This window comes from Eulemur rufifrons, chromosome 30, assembly GCF_041146395.1.
Source record: "Eulemur rufifrons isolate Redbay chromosome 30, OSU_ERuf_1, whole genome shotgun sequence".
Classification (NCBI taxonomy): domain Eukaryota; kingdom Metazoa; phylum Chordata; class Mammalia; order Primates; family Lemuridae; genus Eulemur; species Eulemur rufifrons.
In genome coordinates this window covers 66,189,624-66,212,261 of record NC_091012.1, presented here as the reverse complement: position 1 = coordinate 66,212,261, position 22,638 = coordinate 66,189,624, and the positions used below count along the sequence as shown (strand labels likewise).

Sequence of the window (22,638 nt, the reverse complement as noted above, 5' to 3'; positions counted from 1 at the left end):
ATATTCATTCTCAAATATATCCTATGATAATAGTTCAATATACATTCATCCACATTTCTAATGATTTAGAAATACAGTAAGACCCTGCAATAACTTGACTTTGGATAGAACCTGATTGGGGGTGGGGGTTGAGGAAGGGCAAAATGGATGGATGATATTTAAGCCTGAGTGCTCAGTGAACAACTGTTTGTGGCACCAAAAATCACAGCTGAGTACTTGATGAATTTGGGCTGTGCAGCCAGCTAACCAAATAGGCTCACCTTAGCCATTCCATTCATCTCTCAGTAACATAACCTAAAATTTTACAGGAATCGATTTTGTGGACTTCATTTATCATGTTAGAGTGGAGTTTAATTGTATATTCATATTTTAAATACATAAAAATAAATATATGTATGCTGTTACAAAAATGTAATACCACATGTATTAACTTTTGATTTGCCTTTTTTTGCTTAACAATATACATTGGACATTTTTTTTCATGTGAGTAAATGTAACTCCATATCATTTATTTCATCACTGCATAGTATTGCTTTATCTGAATGATCAAACTTTTCTTAATCCAGTCCCCTTTTAAGGAAATTTATTTCCTTTAAAAAAAACTATTACCATAACTACTACAATGATCATATTTGGCATTGGAGTATTTCTGTATGGTAAATTCCTAGCAGAGGAACTGATGTATCCAAAAGGACATATATTTTAAAGTTTGAATTGCCAAAATGACTTCCAAAAATGTTGTAGTACTTTATATTCTCACAGTGCATGCGAATGCTTCTTTTTCCCATATCCTCACCAACTCTGAGGAAAATTTCTGAAAAAAATTAACTCTCATTTCTGTTCTCAATATATCTCTGTCTTAGTCAGTTTGGGCTGCTATAACAAATTATTATACTATATGCTGAGAATTCCAAGATCAAGGTACCAGCCGATACAGCGTCTGGTGAGGGCTTGCTTCCTGGTTTGCAGATGGCCATCTTCTCTTTGTATCATCATGGGACAGAGATCAGAGAGTGAAGGAGCATGATCCCCCAGGTCTGTTTTTATAAGGATAAGAATCCCATTCATGAGGGTGCTACCCTTATGACCTAGTTACCTACCTCCCAAAGGCCCCACCTCCTAATACCATCACTTTGGGGATTATGAATTTGGAAGGCACACAAACATTTGATCCATAACAATCTTAATATTTTCTTAGAATTCTATGTGGTGGGTACCTAATTAATTTTAACTTTCTCCCTACTGTAAGACATTTAATTTTCTTTGTAATTATTTTCATTATAGATAATTATGTTGAATATCCTGAGACTCATTTTCTCATTTTCTACATCTAAATGGTACATACCATCTGTACAGCTTGAATTTGTTTTAACAGAATTATGAAGTTTGCCTTCTTTATATAGAAAAAGCATCTAGGAGAAGCCTAGTGTTATGAGAATGTATACATGCTTGGGTGTAGGTCTGCTACAGCCTAGAATGATTTTCTCTTTCTTTCTATCCCTTTATGGCTGTTTTTCACTTGTGGCTTCTCACTGCATCTTCAGGTCAAAGCCAAAGGGTTGATGCTAGAATTCAAGTCTACAAACTTTATTGTAGTAAATCATTGTGACTACCATTAAATATTTTCCTAGGAAGAATACCTAGGAATGGATTTATGTGCTCAAAGGAGATGCATATTTTAAATGCAATTGCCTAAGTGTACTGTCCAGAAAGGTAGACAGATTCAGATTCCATGACCTGGAAATAAGTGAGAAAGTCCTTGGGGTAGTGCAAAGCATATCATGATGTGATTACACCGAACTAGCTTTCAGACTATAACTACTGTTAAGAGACTTAAGCATCCCTAAGGAGAAGCAAATGAACTTCTACCCAGCAAGGAAGCATGAGAAACAAGGCAAGGTAACTGATGGTAAGGGCACAGGACCTGGGTTCAATTATACTAGTCTTCTCCTTTATTCCCTCCCTCCATCTAGATCCTGACCATCCCCTGAGACTCAAGTCAAGAGCTTTTAACCCAGGCCAAGGCCTGACAAGTCCCCCTTCCCTTTACCCTTTCTCCAAATGGTCTCATGTGAAGTAGGTTCTGCCTTCCTAGCTATATATATTATCTGTTCCACCCCTACCTCTTGGTCTAGGAGTGGGATGTGGCCCATTCTCAGGAGAACAGATCCAGAGAGGAGGCATATGCAGGCCTTGGATTTGGGCTATAGGTCCTTTGGGCAGGATATTCTAAGATTCTAGGGATTTAGAGTATGGTCTAGAGTGAAAGCTACAAGTAGGTATATCTTGCCCCATTATCTCTTCACTACATGGGGAAGAGAACATGTAGGAGGGCCAGAGGCTGACCCTCAAAAAGTGGAGCCTCAAGCAAAGGCCTTTGCTGCTCGGGTCTAAGGAGGTAATGTTTTGGGGCACATGACCTGAATTCTCTTAGTTTCTTCATATATAATATGGAAATGAAAATATTTCCCTTGCAGAGTTGTTGGGAGTATGAAAGGAGATACTGGCAGCAAAGCACCTTTCCCCTTTCAGGACATTCTAATGATTTCTGGAACCATTGCTGTCAAGCTAGATAAAAGCAGCTGCCATTCAAGATGTTTTAATCTTCCCTGGGGACAATATAGTCAAATGTTTTACTAATCTCATGCTTCTTTCTAAAGTTCTGAGAGCTTGCCTGTGCTCTCCTGTTTTAGACATAAGGCCAATACAGGGAGAGTAACTTACTGAGGGTCATGCAGTCAGTTCTAAGTCTGGCACTGGGACTAACAGCTCCTGTCTCTCACACCAGTGTTCTGTCCAGCAGACCCAAACCATTATAGCTGGGTTTTCTAGGGCTCAAATACATATGCTTCCCAGAAGATATAATAATATAATAGAAAAGCAAATAAATTGACATGTGGTGAGGTTCTTTTTTTTCCTTCCATATGATTCTTTGAGCTCTTTATTCTCCTTCACAAAGGGGCACCAAAGCTTATACACAACAAAAATACATATTTACATCTCCTCCTGTAATTTTTCAACTGTTACCTCTAAGAGCTAAGCAGTTTTTATGGCAAATTTGTGATTTTTACCAAAGACTGAGTTGAGGTTGAAATGTAACCAATATCTGTTGAAGACTTTCTGTGAGTCAAATGCTTTACATCAGTGTTATCTTTTAGACTTCCCAGCAATCAATTCTATGAGTTGTATGCTATTATTACTTTCTTTCAGATGAAGAAACTTGGGCTCACAATGTACACCTGACAATTGATCAAGTGATGATTCTTCAGGCAGCACAGCTTCCTGGAAACACAACCACCAGGGCTCAGGAGTCAAAAATTACTTTTCTTCATTTTGAATCCTTTTCCCCAAATAAAATCCTAATATAATTGTAACCATTGCTTGCACATTTAAAGCACTTACTATATTCCAGGCACTATTCTAATCACTGTACATGTATTAACTCATGTAACTGAAGTAAATTTGTCTTTGTCTTTTCTCACTATAAAAAGATAGAAATGGGCTGGGCGCGGTGGCTCACGCCTGTAATCCCAGCACTCTGGGAGGTGGAGGCGGGAGGATTGCTGGAGGTCAGGAGTTCGAGACCAGCCTGAGCAAGAGCGAGACCCCCGTCTCTACTAAAAAATAGAAAGAAATGATCTGGACAGCTAAAAATATATAGAAAAAATTAGCCGGGCACAGTGGTGCATGCCTGTAGTCCCAGCTACTCGGGAGGCTGAGGCAGGAGGATTGCTTGAGCCCAGGAGTTTGAGGTTGCTGTGAGCTAGGCTGATGCCATGGCACTCTAGCCCGGGCAACAGGGTGAGACTCTGTCAAAAAACAAAATAAAAAAAAAACAGCGATAGAACTTACTTTTAAATAAAACAAAAATATAAGTATTAAGAGTAAAGTAAAAATTGCATTCAAAAATCTCACTCATGTTCCAGGCTCCTCTTTTTTTTTTTTTACAATCGCTACCAGGCCCACCCCCGCTCCTCAACAGCGAAGGACCAGATTGCAGATGAAATGGAGGCTGGAGGAGGGACGAAGGATGGAGGAGGTAGTTATCCTGGGAGCGGAAAACTGCAAGAGACAGTTCTTGACAGAAGGAGTAGAAAAGTTCAGTAGCTCCAGAAAAAGACGCAGCCCCTCCCTAGTAATCAGAGAATTGCGAATAACATTTTTCCCTGTGTGATAAGCAACAACAGAAAAGATTGACAGGGCCAAATGTATAAGGAGTGAGGAACGGGGAGGGAAGAGGGGGCGGGCTCACTTCTGCCGCGCTTTTGGTGGGAGTGGAAATTGGGGACTCGAGCTTACTGGTGACGTAGATCTCATGTGACCAGGAGTCGACGTGTGCAGAAGTCCTGCTAGTCTAGTCCTTGTTCCCGTCTGGGTACCAGCTTCCTTTAGCGGTGCAGGCGGCCGCCCTGGAGAAGAGTGAAAGGTGAAGGAGTCAACTTGTGGAAATTTTGCAGGTTGGTGTCAGTGTGGGTGTTGCCTGGAGATTGCTAGTGTGCGTTGGTTTAGGGCAAAGACTTGAGGGAGTGCCAGGCAAGTCCGACTCTCCCCCCCGCCTCTAGGTCTGCAGGATATGTATGGCCCTTGGGAAAGGGACTAGGGGTCCTGGAAGAAGGACAAGAAGACCTCTGTAATAGTTTAAAAGTAATCGTCCTCTGCCATCTAAGACCGCTTTCCAGATACCCATCCTCCCCCAAACCGCGCCTCAGTGTTAGAGATAGTTTGGAAGTAATCTGCTTTTCCCACTCCCTGTCTGATGAGAAAGACTAGCTAACTCGCACCGTGGAGAAGGGGAGAACCGGGGGAAACAAAAGGTGGGAAACTTTCCATAACCGAGACCCTGAGTCCCTGGTGCTGGTCAGCAAACCAAGCGCTCGCCCCACCCCCACCGTCCCCTCCCATTTCCCGTTTGTCTGCAGGTTTGTGCTCTTAGCGCGACCCAAGGCTAGAAAAAAAAAGGGGAAGAAACTGACCCGATCAGTACCAGGTAGGTGAGAGGAACATTATAAAAACTCCTCGGGTGAGGGCGGGAGAAAGGTTGCGGGCCCCACTGTTCTTGCCCCCTTCTTTTCCTCCCTTTTTTTCTACTCTTCCTCCTTTTCCCCTTTCCCCTCTCCCTCTTCCCCACCCTTCCAGCCATCCTTGTGTGTTCTAGGGAAGTCTCAGTGTTAGGCCCTGTGGGGGAGAAATGGTTGGGGAGGGCAGGGAGGCGGGAAGGAGGGCCTTGGAAAAGGCTGGAAAGAGGGACTAGAGAGAGGTGAGGAGGTGGAAAAGTGGTGGCAAGAGGGGCGGGGTCAGGATAGCCCTGATTGCTGACTGGGCTTCTTAGGTGGTAGATATTTGATGACAGCTCTCAATCAAAAAAAGGAAATGCTGATACCTCTGTCTAGAGCACCTGTCCACTCACCAAATCTTTGACCTACTGTTTCCTTCTTGCTTCCTAGAAGTAATTGCATTCAAAGGGGAATAGCAGAAAAGGAGGGAAGGAAGGAAGAGAGGCAGACAGACACAAGATGAAACCCTGTCAAAAAATTGAAGGAAAACCAGAAAATGAGAGTGAACCAAAGCTCGAGGAAGAGCCAAAGCCTGAGGAAAAGCCAGAGGAGGAGGAAGAGCCAGAGGAGGAAGAAAAAGCAGAAGGAACTTTTAGAGAAAGGCTGATTCAATCTCTCCAGGAATTTAAAGAAGATATACACAACAGGCATTTAAGCAATGAAGATATGTTTAGAGAAGTGAATGAAATAGATGAGATAAGGAGAGTAAGAAACAAACTTATAGTGATGCGTTGGAAGGTTAATCGAAACCATCCTTACCCCTATTTAATGTAGTTTACCTTGATCTTTATTTGATATTAACAATACCATATAGCTTTCTTTTTATTAGCATTTTCCTGATATGCCTTTGTCCATCTTTATACCTTTAACCTGTTGCTGTTAGTGGTTTTAGATGTATCTCTTGTTATCTGTATCTCATTGTTTATTGTATTTTGAACCAATCTACAAGACTCTGTCTTTTACTAAAAGAGCTTTACTCATTTGTAAAAAAGAGGTTCCTGATAGGATATAAAATGAAAAAAGGTTACTAAGTAATATGTGAATATCATATTTTTGAAAGGTAAAAGTACATTTGTATATTACATATATGCACTTAAAACCTTGTTTAGGATGAAAGATAAAAAGTACAGTCTTGGTGGGGGGATCATGAATGATGTTTCTTCTTTTGCTTATTTGTATTTTCCACATCTTTAAAATGAGCACACGTTATCATTGCTAAAAATAATAAAAGTTTTATAGCAAAAAAGGAGCAACCAATAGCACTTACCAGTTTATTTCTAAAAGTACCGGGGCACTTAATATTTGTTGACAGATTTTAGAAGCAAATGTGAACTTCAAAGTAACACTTGACCACTTAACTAGAAGAACAAATTTTATATCTTTTCTTATCTGTAAAATAAAGATAATAATCTCACAAAGATCTTGTGAGGGCCAAATAAGGTAATGACTGTGAGCTATGTTTGACAGAGTGTTGTCTTCATGTGCCCGTGCAGGATCCCAGCTCCCTAAGAGATTCATTTCAGCTACTTGGGAGGGTTAAGAAAGTAGTTCTCATCTGTACTTAAAAACAAACCCAGGCAACTATGAGGTGGGTACCACTTTTATGTTCTCCTCCTGCTGTGCCTGCCCAGCCTCTCATTCCCACTCTTGATACTGCCATGTATACTGGACATTACTGCCCCTTCTGCCATGTATTGCACCTTTCAGGCCCCTACCACTGGGATATGCTAGAATTCTCAAGTAGTGAAGCCCAACACATTTCTTTGGCTCCCCCAGTGGGCTGAGTTCCCAGACTGACCTCTACAGAAATGGGGAGATTGTCCATTTCTTCAATTTAAATATACACTATACAGTGCCACTTGGGCCATGTCTTATAATTTAGTTGGGTACGGAGCATCTTTTCATGTGCTTATTGGCCATTTGTATACATTACTTTGAGACATGTCTATTCAATATTTTGTCCACATCCTCCTCCATATTTTCAGTATAGTGTGGGTAAAGTATCTATTTAAAGGAATGAGGTAGATTCCATATGTACTACATGTTCATCATGCATTGTTAGAAGAAAAATGAAAGACAGGAGGCACAGTATAATATATACACACATACACATACTTACATATATCCACAAATACCAAGATGAAGCCCTTTAGTTTGCTAAAGGGAGGGATCACTTCTCTTTAAGTGGCATTTTGGTATCTTACCAGGCCTCCTGTCATGTGGTTAAGAAATAATAATTATTTAAAAAAATTTTCCCAATGGGTAATTCTATTATTCTCGCATTGTAACTGTCAAAATTGTTCTTGGACTTACACAGAGTCTTTCTTCCCTTATGTGAACTCGGAGTCCTTTTCCAGATATATCATTTACCTATTATTTTGTAGGAAAATGAGAAAAGGAAAAGTCACCTAGCTATTAAATGGAACACCTGTCTAAGGTCCAAGTCCTTGCTCCTAATCACTGCTCTGAAACAGTTGATAGTTAATAAATAGTAACAACAATACTGTTGTCCTAAGTGAATTCCTATCATCTCAAAGTTCCATGCCCTTTCAAGTCCTGGTCTTGGTTCCCGTAGTTCTCCCTGCCTGAAACACTCTCTCAACTATCACTTAGACCCTTAGCCTGGATAACTCCTACTAATCCATGCCAGAATAGATGTTCCTTATTTTTTATAATAGCTTTATTGAGATATAATTTGCATACCAGTTTACCCACTTATACATTTTAATGGTTTTTAGCATATTCACAGGTATGTGCAACCATCACCACAATCAATTTTAGTACATTTTCATCAAGTCAAAAAGAAATGCCACATACTTAGTTATGACCCTCCTATTCCCTTATCCGCCCAGCCTTAAGCAAACACTAATCTACCTTCTGTCTCTATAGTTTTCCCTGTTCTGGACACATAAAATGTGGTCTCTTGTGACTGGCTTCTTTCACTGAGCATAATATTTCCTAAGTTCATCCATGTTATAGCTTGTATCAGTGCTTCATTCCCTTTTATTGCCAAATATTATTCTATTGTGTGGCCAGTCCACATTTTGGATATGGATACTGACAAGGATATGGAGCAATAGGATCTCTCATCCACTGATGGCGAGAATGCAAAATGGTACAGCAGCCACTTTGGAAGGCATTTTGACAGTTTCTTACAAAACTAAACATACTCTTTCCATACAACCAAGCAATCATGCTTTTTGGTATTTACCCAAATGAGTCAAAAACTTATGTCCACGTACATAAATATTTATAGCAGTTTTATTCATAATTGCCAAAACTTGGAAGCAATAAGGATGTCCTTCAATGGGTAAATGGATAAAAAAACCTGAGGTACATCAAAACAATTAAATATTATTCAGTGCTAAAGAGAAATAACCTATCAAGCCATGAAAAGACATGAGGCAATCTTAAATGCATGCTACTAAGTGAAAAGAACCAATATGGAAAGGCTACACATTTTATGATTTCATCTATATGACATTCTCAAAAAGGCAAATTATTGGGATATTAAAAGGATCAGTGGTTCCCAAGGGTTAGGGGGAGGGTGGGATGAAAAGGTGGAGCACAGAGGATTTTTAGAGCAGTGAAACTCATTTGTATGATACTATAATGGTGAGTATATGTCATTGTACACTTGTCAAAACCCACAGAATGTACAACACCAAGAGTGAACCCTAAAGTTTTTTTACTAGCTTAAGTCCAGTGATATGTAGAAATGTTACTTCCATTCCTTCCCCCACTTTTGTGGCATTATTGTTGTATATATCACATCTATTAATGTTACAAACCCAATAATGCACTGATATAATTATCACTTTACCCTCTGTAATCATTTCCTTAAACCAATACTGCTTTGCTCCTACCCATCTTCTTTGTTCTGTTATTGGGGAAAATATTACAATTATATTACATTTCTGTATGTTACAGGCCTAACATTAGGTATATATTATTTTACAAAAGTTGCTTCTTAAACCAGATAAGAGAAGAAAGGAGAAAAATTCCTTTTATACTTACATATAAAAGTATACTGGCTTTTATAATTACATACTATCTTTCCTGGTATTCTTTGTTTTTTAGAAAGATTTTAGTTAGCATCTGGGGTTACTTGCTTTCAGCCCTAAGATCTCCCTTTAGTATTTCTTATAAGGCAGCTCAGGTAAGAACAACTTTTCTCAGTTTTTGTCTGTCTGGGAATGCCTTTATTTCACCTTCAATTTTGAAAGATAGATTTGTTTAATATAGGACTCTTGGTTGATAGTTTTCTTTCTTTTGAGCACTTTCATTATGTTATCCCACTGTCTTCTTGCCTCCATTGTTTTTTGCTGAGGAGGCAGCTATTAATCTTGTCAGACTGCCCTTAAAATGTGAAGAGTCATTTTTCTCTTGCTGCTTTCAAGATCTTCTCCTTGTTGTTGACTTTTAGCATTTTCACCATGATGAATCTGTTTGTGAATATCTTTGTGTTTATCCAATTTGGAGTTTGTTGATCTTCCTTGATGTGCAGCTTAGTTTTTCAATAAATTTGGGAAGTTTTCAGCCATTACTTATTTCAATATTTTTCCTTTGCTTTTCTCCTCATGTTGGTACTTCAGTGACATTATGTTGGTGCACTTCATGGTGTCTGGTTACTGTACCCCTCGGGGCTTGTTATTTGCCTGTGTATTTCTTTAGTGATTGGATATATGATTTTAGTGAAGTCTATTTCTCTCCCTCCAGCATTAAGCCTCTAATGCCACTCCTCAGGAAGGTTCATCTTTTGGTATGCCCACAGTCACCCTAAGATGACAATGGCTTTAAAAGGGCTTTTTAAGTTTCTTTACCTGATCATATTCAACTTTTAGGCTCCTCTAATTGCTAGCATATTGGTCTATTATTTTCAACAATCACCCCTGCGTATCAATGCGCATCAATGCTCTACAGACTGATTCAATCAAATTTGGGCTCCAGTGAAAGAACAGTTCTCAGTGTCAATGTTTGATATTTGATATTTGTTCTGACCCTAGGAGGGCTCCTGCCAGCCATATTTTTCTCTGGCTCTCTTCAAAACTCTAGCCAGACAACAGTTAATAGTTTCACCAAATCCATGGATCACTTCCAAATTTTCTCCACCACAATCTCCACTGTTTTGGGAGCACCCTTGACTTGACCTTTTCCATGCTGTGTTGCAAATCAAGTTAAGTTCTACTGGGAAAGTATTGGAAGATACATGCTTTATGGCTTGCCTCTCTCCCCAGGCAAAATCTATGAGCCAGGGCTTGGGATCTGAGGGTGAAAACAATAGCACTCTTCTTTCTGAATGACACTCCTGCTTTAGGAGCTGACCTTTCAGTGAAAAGGGGAACAACAGCCTGAGATCCTCTCAGCTTACTTTTTTGTAAAACCATGCCTCAAAGCCAGGGCAAGGATAGTCAGGGCCCCAGCATTCTCAGCGGTGCCACGCTCAGGGGATAGCCTCCATTCCATCCATGGGGACTGGATGAAAGAAGGGAGTTCCCACCTCTCGACTGCACTCACCCAGAACTTAGACTCAGCAACAGGCAGTTGGGGCAGGATGAGAAATGCTGACATCCTCTTCTTCCCAGGAAGAAAGCCCTTGACTGAGCTGCAGGAAGAGGATGCCTTGTGTTCTTGGCTGCCAGGCAGGAGTTCAGTTTATGTCTGATGAGCTGGGAGTGGGGACAGAGGGAGAGGTCTAAGTTCAAATACCACAGATTCCAACCATTCTTATGGAGTTTTTATAGATTTTCTTGACAGATGTTTCTCCATTAATATGACAGTATCCTGTGCCACATTCTACATGACCCTTAAGACCATTTCCAGAGGTTTGGAATGGTTCTTGGTTTGGTTTGGTTTTATAATTTTTACCAGTTTCACTGGAGAGCAGATCTGCAGAGTTCTTCATGATTTCACTCCAGAAATCAATCTACCAGACATTACTTCTCCTGAAAGACTTCACTGACAACTGGGTTAGGTCCTCTTACTCTGTGTTCGAAGTGCCCCTTTCAGCATTTACAGCACTCCATTTCTGGTTTTCTATCATTATATCATGAGCTCCATGAGAATATGAAGGCTACATATACTTCATTCTCTTTTACATCTTCAGGCTTGCTTGGCACATAATAGACAATAAATATTGATTGAACTGAATGTATATTTCTTATATTTCTACTAAGTGGAAAGAGCTATGTCCTGGAAATTAGAACACCTAAATATGGTGCTGAGATTGAGAGGTGGATATGGGCAGGCAGTGCCTGGCACAGAAAAGTGCCCAACCAATATCAAATAAGATATGGTGAAAGAATGAAAGAATGAATGAGATCTAGATTGGGTACTTATTAATAAATGAAACTGAGTAATAGTTAAGAACACAGAATTAAAAACTAGACTATAAGAGTTTGAATTCCTGCTGTGCCACTTCCTATCTGTTGCTTAACCTTGCTGTCCATATTAGCACCTACCTCATAGGATTTTTAGAGGATACAATGCAATAATGAATATACATATACAATAATGCTGTGCATATATTAGTATTTATATGAGTGCTATTCTATTTTCTTTTATGCATGTGTGAGAAAACTAGGATAATTCTTTATGTGCTATTTTATAACCTGAATTTTAAAAATAGTTAATCCTTTTTTTCCTTCTTGCAAAAAGGATACCTTTTCCTCGGAGCTAATTTAGACCATAGAAGTAATAACTACATGATGGTCAGCATCAGAAATGCATCTTTAATCTCAAAGATGAAGACAACCAATTGGGAAGGGGTGAGGAAGGGATGGGGGCCCCAAACCACCAAGCAGAGGTTTCTAAGTGTAAAATATGGCACAGGATACTGTCATGCTACTAATGCCTGGGTCTCTGAAAGTCATCAAAGGAAATGTAGCCCCTACCTCAGGAGCTGGGGAAGGAGTATAAATGGGAGAGGAGGAAGAGAGGTAGAGAGTAGGGGTGTGTGCCTCTGTGTGTGTGTGTGTGTGTGTGTGAGAGAGAGAGAGAGAGAGAGAGAGAAAGAGAGAGACAGAGAAAGAGAAAATAAATGAACATTTATTTTTGATGCTTTAATGAGACATAGATAAAAATGATCTGTACTAGCAATACCTAAAATATTACCAGTTTTACTAGTCTTTAAAAATAATGTCTTGCTTATTCTCATATCCACCTAATTTGTTTTAGAATATTTGAAAAGTATGGGAAGTTATAAATTGGGAATTTGTGATTTGACCTATCACCCAACACCACAAGAGCCAAAGGTAATCAGAGGTAAAACATTAGTATATTTTCTTTGATATTTATATACACTATATATAAACCTAGAAGATAAATAAATAAATAAAGTTGGCTAAGGTCTATGAATTGAATGTTTGTGTCCCCCTAAACTTCGTATGTTGAAGCCTAATTCCCAATGTTATGGTATTTGGAGGTGGAATTTAGGGGAGGCAATTAGGTTACGAGGGTAGAGTCCTCATGGATAGGACCAGTGCACTTATAAGAAGAGACATGAGAGAGCTTGCTTTCTCCCTTTCTGCTCTCCACCATGCGATGATGATATAATGAGATGAATGCCATCTACAAACTAGGAAGTGGGCCCTCATCAGACATCAGATCTGCTGACACTTTGATCTTGTACTCCCCAGCCTCCAGAACTGTGAGAAATGTTTATTGTTTAAGCCACAAAGTCTATGGTATTTTGGTATGGTAGCCCGAATTGACTAAGACACTGATAAACTAGACAAGTGAAAAAGTAAAAGATTTCTCTCCTGGGAGTCAGCAGACCTCACAAAGGTGGCTCTACATCTAGTTGTACCACTATCTTGTTTGGTGACCTAAAGGAGCCTCTTATTTTTTCTGGGTCTCAGTTTCTCAATTTGTAAAATAAAGCCCTTGGACTGAAATATTTCTAAGATTGTTCCAGTTTTCACTATACATGATCTGTGAAGGCTTAAAACTTGAGATCTTAAATCCTATGCTATAAATCCAAAATTAGGCAAAGGCATAGAAAACACGGCTATAAAATCCACTGTTCTGTAAGCCTACTAATCTATTCTTTTGCCTTAGAGTTTATTTTATTCTCCTATTTCCTACCCTTTGTAGTGACTTTGCACATTATTACCCAATCAGTACACAGGGAGACAATTGTGAACAAATATGGTAAATTTTTTCTAGTAAAAAATAATTTCTTAGAAACCTTTAAGGTAGGAAAGGCTGTGGAAATTTCATTGTAGGTCCTAGTGAAAAATTATTTTGAACCTAACAGTTGTAATCAAACAAGTGTCGCTAATGTATTGACTACCTTGTCTAGGGATGGTAAGAGGCACACACCAGTAAGGTGTGTGATGGTTTTAAAAAATGGCTGCAAATTATTTGGCACCTCTCCCATCAAGAGGTAGGATCTACATTCCATCCCCTTGAATTTTGGAAGAGGGCTTATGACAGTTTCAAACAATAGAGTAAATGTTGCTATGTGACTTCCAAGACCAGGTCACAAAAGGCCATTCAGCTTCTGCCTTATTTACAGGGAACATTTGCTTTTGAAGCCCTGAGATGACCATATTGGATATGGTACATGTGGCCCTGCTGGTTGACAGTCCCAGATAAGCCTGTCCTTTAGCCATCTCAGTGTTGGTTGTCAAAAGACCCAGCTGTTTGAGTGATCTACAGGTTTTTAAGTTCCCCTAAGCTGAGTCATCCTGGCTGAGGGCCCAGACATTGTGGAGCAGAGAAGAGCAGTCCCCACTGTGTGCTTCCTGAATCCCTGACTCACAGAATCTGTGAGAATAAATATCAGTTATAGTTTACACCAGTGAATTTTGGCATGGTTTGTTACCCATAAATAGATAACTAGAAGAGTCACCTGTCATGCTGCAGTTGATACCTATAGGCACACAATAGCCACAAAGCCATTAGGTTACCAAGTCAGCTGAGCACAGGTAGGGAAGTGTGAGAAAAGGTGAGAAAATGAATGCAGAGTTCTAAATTAGCAGCTTATTTTTGAGAAATGAATTTCACATAAACTTTTGTGTTTTTGATATGCCTTGGGGGAAAAAAGAAATTTTAGGCAAGCGTGGGCCTAAATTGCCTCATGACAACAATTGGCAAGAGGTGAATAGAAGCCATCCATTTTGGTAGGGCTTGTGCTCCCGAGTCAACCACATTCCTGATCATCCAGCTTCACTCACATATATGTTACACGAGGCTATGTGACTTGCAATACCTGAACTGACAGGGCTTTCTAGGTGCTAAGACCTTGCTAGATGCTAGAACTGTCAAATGCTCTTGTATTCCTCCCAATGCTCTATTTGTCTTCTTTTTGTTGTTGTTGTTTTGTTTTGGTTTGGGTTTTTTTTGTTTGTTTCTTTGTTTGTTTTCATTTTGTTTTTTTTCTTTTCTGGGACAAGATCTCTTTATGTTGCCTGGGCTAGAGTGCAATGGTGCCATCATAGCTCACTGCAACCTCAAACTCCTCGGCTTGAGTGATCCTCCTGCCTCAGCCTCCCAAGTAAGTAGCTGGAACTACAGGCGTGAGCCACCACGCTGGGCTAATTTTTTCTATTTTTATTAGAAACGGGGGTCTCGTTCTTGGTCAGGCTGGTCTCAAACTCCTGGCTTCAAGCAATCCTCCCACCTCCGCCTCCCAAAGTGCTAGGATTACAGGTGTGAGCCACCATGCCCAGCTGTATTTGTCTTCTATTGGAAATGAAAAGTTGTAAAAATCTTGTGAGTTTCTCCAGCACATCTCATTTTAAATGCTTAACATTCAGGGAAATCTTAGGAATTCCTATGGTTGTTACATGGGAAAATATATATTGTGTGTATATGTAATATACATTGTGTATACTTAGGTTCAAATGATACCACTTTCAGAGCATGAATAAATAATGATGGTTTATCTGACCAAGCAAGTGAAAAATATATTTTGAATGAATCAAACATATTTATCATACGTGAGATGATTCTAACATGACATTTCTGCAATGTAAGTATTCAAAGTCTTCTCTGAACCCATCATTGCAATATTAAAATATGATATAAATTACAAGATAATATCCTGGCAAAAACTTACACTAATTTCAACTCTCGACAACCAAGTATGAGAGGACATTATTTGCTTACATACTCACCAACCCTGGGCACTACCACTCTTCTAAATCTTTGGGTATTTTAGATTTCTTTGATTTTTGATGAGAACAATTCATATCAACTTACTCTCCTGCTTAAAATCCTCCAATAGCTTCCACTCACATTTAAAATGAAATCAAACTGTTTATGATGAACTCAAATTTCTTCCTATGTGCTATTGTTCCTGTCCATGTCACTGACCTGATCTTCTATTACTGTAACCAGCTCCATAAAGCTAGAAAACATTTTTTACAGTTTTTTTGTAGTTCTCTTATGTTTCAAGTTCCCGGGCCAGCAAGATTTTCTGACCAAAACTTTTAACTTTCTGTTGCACTGATGTACTCCCTTTACAGTTTCTTTCCCAAAACCAGTGGAACGTCCTTGCAGCCAGGAGATAACTACAAAGCCTTACACCATCTGTTTGTCCAGGAGCAGACAAGCCACGCCCAGCCACAGATTGGGCCCAAGGACCCACTGAGCAGCCTACTGCCTGCATGGGAGGCTGAAAGAATGACCAATATTAACCCCTAGCTCATTATACTACTAAATCCCTGCCCTGGGAGGGACTTTTCCACCATTTTTTGATCATGGAATGTATGTAATAGCATGATTTCTCACTGCGCTTGCGTGCCCTGCACTCCACCCCAAACATGTAATGATACTCACGCCCCTCATGCATTATTGATTCCACCTCCAGAAAAACCTCTGACCCTGCTGCCCTGCTGGTGGGGGTGTGATTTGTGGCAATCCATTCCTCCCACCTCCCGGTTGATGAATCCTTGAATCCTTCGCAATAAATCCTTTCTTCCTTAATCCTCGTTGCCTCAGTAATTGGCTTTCTGTGCTGCGAGCAATAGAGAACCCCCCTTGTGCGTTCATTAACACTAAACCTGGCTTTGCTCATTACGCTGTAGTCACATCAGCTTTCTTTCTGTTCCTCAAAAGTACTAAATCACTTCCCACCTCTGGTCCTTTGCAACCGTTAATCTCTCTGCCTGAAACGCTCTTCCCCTAACACTTAGCGTGGCTTCTCTTTCCCATCATCCAGGTCCCCATTCCAAAGTTATTTCCTCAAAAAGGCCGAGGCTGCTTAATCTAAAGCAGCATATGTATCCTTAGTTGCTTTCACCCAGTCACTCTATCACATTGCTCTATTTCCTTCTTAGCCCTTGTAACTATCTGAAATTATCTTATTGGTTTGGTTACTTGTTTGATTTCTGTCTGTACTGTCTGTAGGAGCCAAAGGAAAATTCCACCTTCACCTTCTGAAGGTTCACTGAAAATCAACCGACAAACAGTAGATTAATAGGAGAAAAGGCACACACATTTATTAATGTGCCCGGGGGAGAATCACAGAGTGATTGATTACCCTACCATGCAAAGAGGTACAGATGGTTCTGTACCCTTCTTCTCAGGGGAAAGGGAGATGGGAAAGTGTTGATAATTTTAGGGGGGGGTAGTAAATGATTTTTAGGGGAATTTAATGGGCTTGAAGAGCATACAATGTCCTGAGACAAAGTCTGTTGGGCTGCAGAGCAGACAATGGTTTGTGACAAAAGTCTGTCCAGGTGTGTTGACAGACTTCAGTCTTTCTTTCTGCAATATGACTTCAGTTAATGAAAACTTAGGGAAGGAACTAGAAGCAATTGTTTTCTCCTTTGGTGGGTCCAGACTTTAGGCAGATAAAGGTACTTCAGAGAGCAACTTTATCCTGTGCTGAGAGACAGAGGATTGAGAGGCAGGATGGAAGAGGGAAAGGTCAGAGAGACCTTGAGTCTTCTTCAGTTCAACATATCAAAGTGCCATATTTTGGGGTATCGGTTTCTGAGCCCCAACATTCCACTCTAATGGAAGGTATTTGAGAACAGGGGCCCTGTCTATGCTGTTTCCTGCTGTATCCCTAGTGCCTGAACAGTGCTTGGCACATAGTAGATGGTCAATTACTATTTGTTAAAGTAACAAAAAATTTTAAAATTTTATTGGCCATCTTTATTTCTTTTGTAAACTACCTATGCATATCCATTGCTCAGTTTTCTATTGGTGTGTTCATTTTTTATTATTAGTTTATAAGAGCTTTCAAAATATAATAGATGTTAACTTTCTTTTTCTTCATATATTGTTGGTTTCCTAGGATGGCTGTAACAAAGTACCACAAACTGGATGACTTAAAACAACAGAAATTTATTCTCTCATAGCTCTGGAGGCAAGAAGTCTGAAATCAAGGTGTCAGCAGAGCCATGCTTTCTCTAAGACTCTTGGTAGAATCTTTTCTTGCCACTTCCTAGCTTTTGGTGGTGGCTGTCAATCCTTGGCATTTTTTGGCTTGAAGCTGCACTACTCCAGTCTCTGCCTCTGTCCTCACACTGATTTTCCTCTTCTAATAAGAACACCAGTCATATTAGATTAGAGCCCATCCTGATAACATCATCTTAACTTGATTATATCTTTAAAGACCCTATTTCCAAATAAGGTCACATTCGCAGGTCTCATGGATCAGAACTTAATTTAACCCATAGAACCTATTGTTCAAATATTTTTGTCCAGTTTGTTCTGTCTTTTGAATTTGTGTGAAGGATCAGGTTTCCTTTGTTGCATTGGGTATTATCAATGGAACTTACACAGTAGTAGCAGTATTAAGGCAAAGTGACTTCATGAACATTTACACGAGTTTTCTGATACTCCTCTATGTTCATCCCAAAGTCCAGGAGACAGTAAGAATGGTGCTGGCCTCGGCATGAAGCTAGAAAGGCCAAAGGAGTTCTCTTGGCGCATACACAGTCCAACTCAGGTCATCAGTCTAGAACACTATACCAGGCAGAGCTCCCTTTCCACCAGATTTCTAAACAATAGGAAAGAGTGGCCATGGGTATGTGGTGTCTCGAGGTATGTGCAGTCTTTGAGATAAAGAAAAAAATACCCCTCAGTTCTCCAATAAATAATGAGGTTCTGAATATTTGCTGCTTTCACATTCAGACATCTGAGACTCATACCCCTTTTATTATTTCATATTAGACACTTTGAATTATTAATAAATATATTTTATCTCCCAAATAATCCAAACTCTTACAGTGACACCCTTGAAATTTCAGCAGGTCCATTCCTCATTTTGCAAGTCTTGACATCAAAGTTATAATGGCCACAGCTTAGAGGAAAGCTGGAGTAGGCATACTTTCTTATATTCTTAATACCTAGTTTCGATTTGTTATAGGTGCTTAAATTTAGAAAGAAAAAGAGAACTATAATAAAAGTGCAGCAACAAAGCATCAGGAAGACACACAGAGAACCATTCTGGGCAGGAAAAGAGATACCCATACCCACAGAGCCCACTAGGGTTCAGACTACATTCTCCCAAGCCTAGCATTTACCCCAGGAAAGTATAATGAGAGGAAAATAGGACCATAACCACAGTCCAACTGTGTGCATTTTAGCCAAGTACATGTGAGCCATATCACAGCAACAAACATAAAAATTTCAGCAACAAAAAAGCTTCCTCTGATGGGTTACTAACCATCTTCACAGTTTTATTGAGGGATTTTAAGTGGTTGATGTAAAATCATGACACAGTTTTAATTTTACAATAGCTGTATCAATAGCATTCTTTCTATCATCCCTCCTCACTTAACACTGGGTAATGAGCTTCTTTAACTACATCTCAGTCCTGTTCTTCAACTTTTCAGTCACTGTTATTTACTAAAATAGTCTCTGTCAGACTGTTAAAGGTTTTATTGAATTCATTTTCAAATGCCAATCTCACTTTTGATTCTGAGTCCTTCTCCTCCTTCCAGGGTAGGTTAGAATGTGGCTCCTGGGTTTGGAATGTGTATGTGGCAGAGAAGTGTTCTGTAGTCTCCCATTCCTCATCCTTCCCTGCGTCTCATCATGATTTGAGAGTTCGGAGGAGGGGAATTAAAAGACATCTTTTTACCTGACTACTGAGGGTAAGATTTCTATCCCCATATAATTAATCATCACTGAGGCTCAAGCTTGATTTCTATAGAGCCCACTATAAGGGATCACATCCAAGAAGCTCCCTTAGGTTTTGGTGGCACCTTGGAAGACTGAGCCATATCTTGCATGTGACTCCTAGATGATGATCCTCACATGGCATTCCTATGATACATACATCTCTTTGTCCTACTCTATAACAGTCCCTGGTAAGCTTGTATCTCAGTAACTTTCCTCTCCCCAGCTCCAACTCTGGAGTCTGCAGGCCTGGTAGGACTTATTTTCCATGTCTCTCTAGAATTGGGAACTTTCAAAGGGGTACAATCCTGGCCCTTTCTCCACCTGGCCACACACCACGTCATCTTTCCACAGTATTCTTTCCAGGCTCCTATAGCATCAGGTAGCTGAAAATGCCAGTGATAAAGCAGGTATCCACCAGAGGAATGAGAAGTGAAACATTACCATCTAGTAGACATTCCTAAACTTTATGCACAATTCTTTTGGGATCCCACTCTCTTAGCTTTGGGGAAGGGAATCAATCAAATGCCTCCATCTGCCACCATTACAAGAAATAAGAAGAGGGGAAAGTTTGTTTTCACAAACACCGCACTTACCCAAATGTGAACTCAGTCTCCTTCCCTCGTATTACACTACCCTTCTGTTACTTCAGGGTAGGAGCCATCAAATCAGTTCACCTCTCTGTTTTTTGGGACACATGAATTCCAAACTCAGAATCTGGTGTCCTTATAACTTGCCCTTGGAAAATTTTGAAATTTTGTTCTCAGCAGGTTGTTATCTATCTCCAACTCCTCAGAAAACTCCAAGACCAAGAAAAGATCTCAATCAACTCCTCACAACATTTTAGTAAAGATGATAGCATTTCCAGGACAATTTTCACCAGCCTTTAAAACATTACTTCATTCCAACCAGTCTCCTATATAGTATAACATTCAATCTGGAAAAATATACAAATGTATGTTTTCATCCAAGAAAATTTGGTGGTTTCAAACAAAAGATTTATCCAAGATAGGTCAAAAGGACAATAGCAAAGCATTTAGCCACTGAAAGAAATAAAAATCCACTTGCTAAACTTCATATCCAATGGTTATGTCACAGTGGCTTCTTTACTTTCAGGGGATTCTTTCTAGGTAGTTCCTAATTTTTAATAAAAGACTTCTTGTAATGTTCTGAATGAAAAGAAACCAATTAGCTTCAGTACTGGATGCATTAATTCAACCAATATTCACTAATCACTCACTTGGTGCAAGGAACACTGTAAGTCATTGGATATGGAAAGTAGAACAAAGCAAATGTGTTTTGGCCCTAAGAGATTTTAAGAACAAGTAGATCTACCTAAGGAAAGAGTTACACCGTGCTAGTCTTCAAATCTTGTTAGAAATCATCCAATGAGTCAATAAAAATTGACAATTTACTAGGCTCTGTAGTAAGTTCTTGATATGTATAATTTAATTCTCCAAACAATCCCTGTTTCACAGAGGAAGCACAAGGATCTTGATATGTAATTGACCCAAAGTCATACATCAGGTAAGCAGCAGACTGGATTTGAACTCTGACTTGTCTAATACCACAGCTCATGCTTCTAACCTGCATCCTTCCAGCCAGTATCAGCAATAGAACAATCTGTATGAAGAGTTAACTGTGAGACAGAATCTAGGAAGCACTAGCATTCCTTTAAAAGACAAATATTGGGTGTGAATATACAATTTGAACTTTTGGAGCTATATATTTGTCTTAGTCCATTTGTGTTGGTACAAAGGAATACCTGAGACTGGGTAATTTAAAAGGAAAAGGGGTTTATTTAACTCACAGTTCTGCAGGCTCTACAAGAAACATGGCACCAGCATCTGCTCGGCCTCAGGCTGTTTCCACTCATGGCAGAAGGTGAAGCCTGCATGCAGAGATCACATGGTGAGAGAGGAAGAGGGGGAAGGGAGGCACCAGGCTCTTTTTAACAACCAACTCTTGTGGGAACTAATAGAATGAGAACTCACTTGTTACCCCAAGGATGGCACCAAGCCATTCAAAGGGATCTGCCCCCATGACCCAAATACCTCCCACTATAGGCCCCACCTCCAACATTGGGGATCATGAGATTTTGAGAGTCAAATACCCAAACTATAGCAATATTAACATATCTGCATATCTCTAAAAGGATATGTATGTAATTTTATATGTAATATATATCTCCAGAACCTCAAACTATATATGCACTAGGCATATCCTCTTCCTTTATTCAATGCTTCACCTACTTTAGCAGGGTAGGAAATTACACAGGAGTTTGGGGACAAAACTAGAGGTAGTAAGCATTTGTCTGACCTATCTTGCCTCAGTGCTGCATGTAATACTTTTGGTTCCTTTATCATAACCAACAGCTACTAAATATTTTTAATAGCAATGCCACTTTCTTAGAGCCATCTCTATTTTCTAGCCATGATAATTTTTTAAAAAACGATTTCAAGTTGGAGAAAGGAACATTTGCACTCAGGATGACTTTCAGTCTCAAGTTTAGTTGTTTCACACCCCCATGCTTATTTCTAATATTTTTTGGAACACTCACACCAAAAAGTAGATGGCTTTGGGACTAATTTCTGCATACTAGGTACTCAACTTCTGAGTTTATTCTAAGAAGATATTTGCAGGGGTGGTTTGGAAGGTTGGAAAGGAAAGCAGGGAGTAAAAAAGGCTTCTTTTCTCTGATGGCTGTGGTATCAAAAATATCACATAAAGTTACATAAAATGGACAAGATCTGACAACTGGACTTCTCCCTAAAGATTCACTTTACAGATCATTTTGAAAATGCCAACTGTGTTCAGGAAGAGTCCCTCCCTTTAAAAAAATAAAATAAAATAAAATTTTTATACAAGCTGGTATGTTTCAAAAGTGATGTTGTTGATGTTGTGTGGAGCCCAGAGAAAACATTTTCTGTGTGGTACCGGCAACATAAATAATGAGGCTTTTTCATTCTGCAATATGAAGCATTTCTTTCAAAAATGAAACCTTGTCATTTCTAATTTTCTGAGGCATGCTGATTTTATAAAAAAAAAAAGAAATAAAAAGAAATATATACAGCCCACTCCACCTCCTTTCCTCCCTTCTGACATGCCACCTCCTGCCTCCCCACCTCAGCCCTCATTCTAATTTCCTAGAAGGGTAGGACCTCAGGGGCTACAGTGGGCATTGGGGCTGTGCATGTGCAAGATGTGTGGGGGTTTTTTGCGGGGGTGGGTGGAATGCACATGGCCAGGTAGAAGAGGAGAGGAGAGAAAGCAGAAAAGGCCAAAGCTCAAACCTGGGGCGGGAGGAGGCGGTGGTGGAGGATGATGCACACCCTCCCTGGTAACCAGAGAAGGGCAAACTCCAACCGCAGAGCGGTGATGCCACTTGTGGGCCCTGAGATTGGAGAGGACCGAGAGAGTGACAGGGCCGTGCGTGCTGGGGCCCAGCGCAGACAGGCTGGGGACGGCGGCGGGCGGAGGTGGGGGGGGGGCGGTGTGCGTG

The 22,638-nt window shown here is 39.9% G+C and overlaps 1 protein-coding gene across 4 annotated transcripts; it reads left to right on the top strand.

Annotated features, from left to right (window-relative positions):
- The first annotated feature begins 4,344 nt into the window (after positions 1-4,344).
- On the top strand, positions 4,345-6,292 carry TCEAL9 (transcription elongation factor A like 9). Of its 4 annotated transcripts, none has more exons than XM_069463639.1 (3): positions 4,345-4,457; positions 4,920-4,987; positions 5,448-6,049. In XM_069463639.1, the coding sequence occupies exon 3, from the start codon at positions 5,514-5,516 to the stop codon at positions 5,826-5,828; it is 315 nt and encodes a 104-aa protein (XP_069319740.1). In that variant the 5' UTR covers positions 4,345-4,457; positions 4,920-4,987; positions 5,448-5,513; the 3' UTR covers positions 5,829-6,049. The 4 variants fall into 4 exon arrangements, with proteins under 4 accessions (XP_069319740.1, XP_069319738.1, XP_069319742.1 ...); XM_069463637.1 differs by having other exon boundaries at positions 5,445-6,049; XM_069463641.1 differs by lacking the exon at positions 4,920-4,987 and having other exon boundaries at positions 5,448-6,292.
- The last annotated feature ends 16,346 nt before the right edge of the window (positions 6,293-22,638 follow it).

Bases quoted from the DNA above. Each gene is read 5' to 3' on its own strand.
- TCEAL9 (XM_069463641.1), top strand. From the start codon at position 5,514: ATGAAACCCTGTCAAAAAATTGAAGGAAAACCAGAAAATGAGAGTGAA.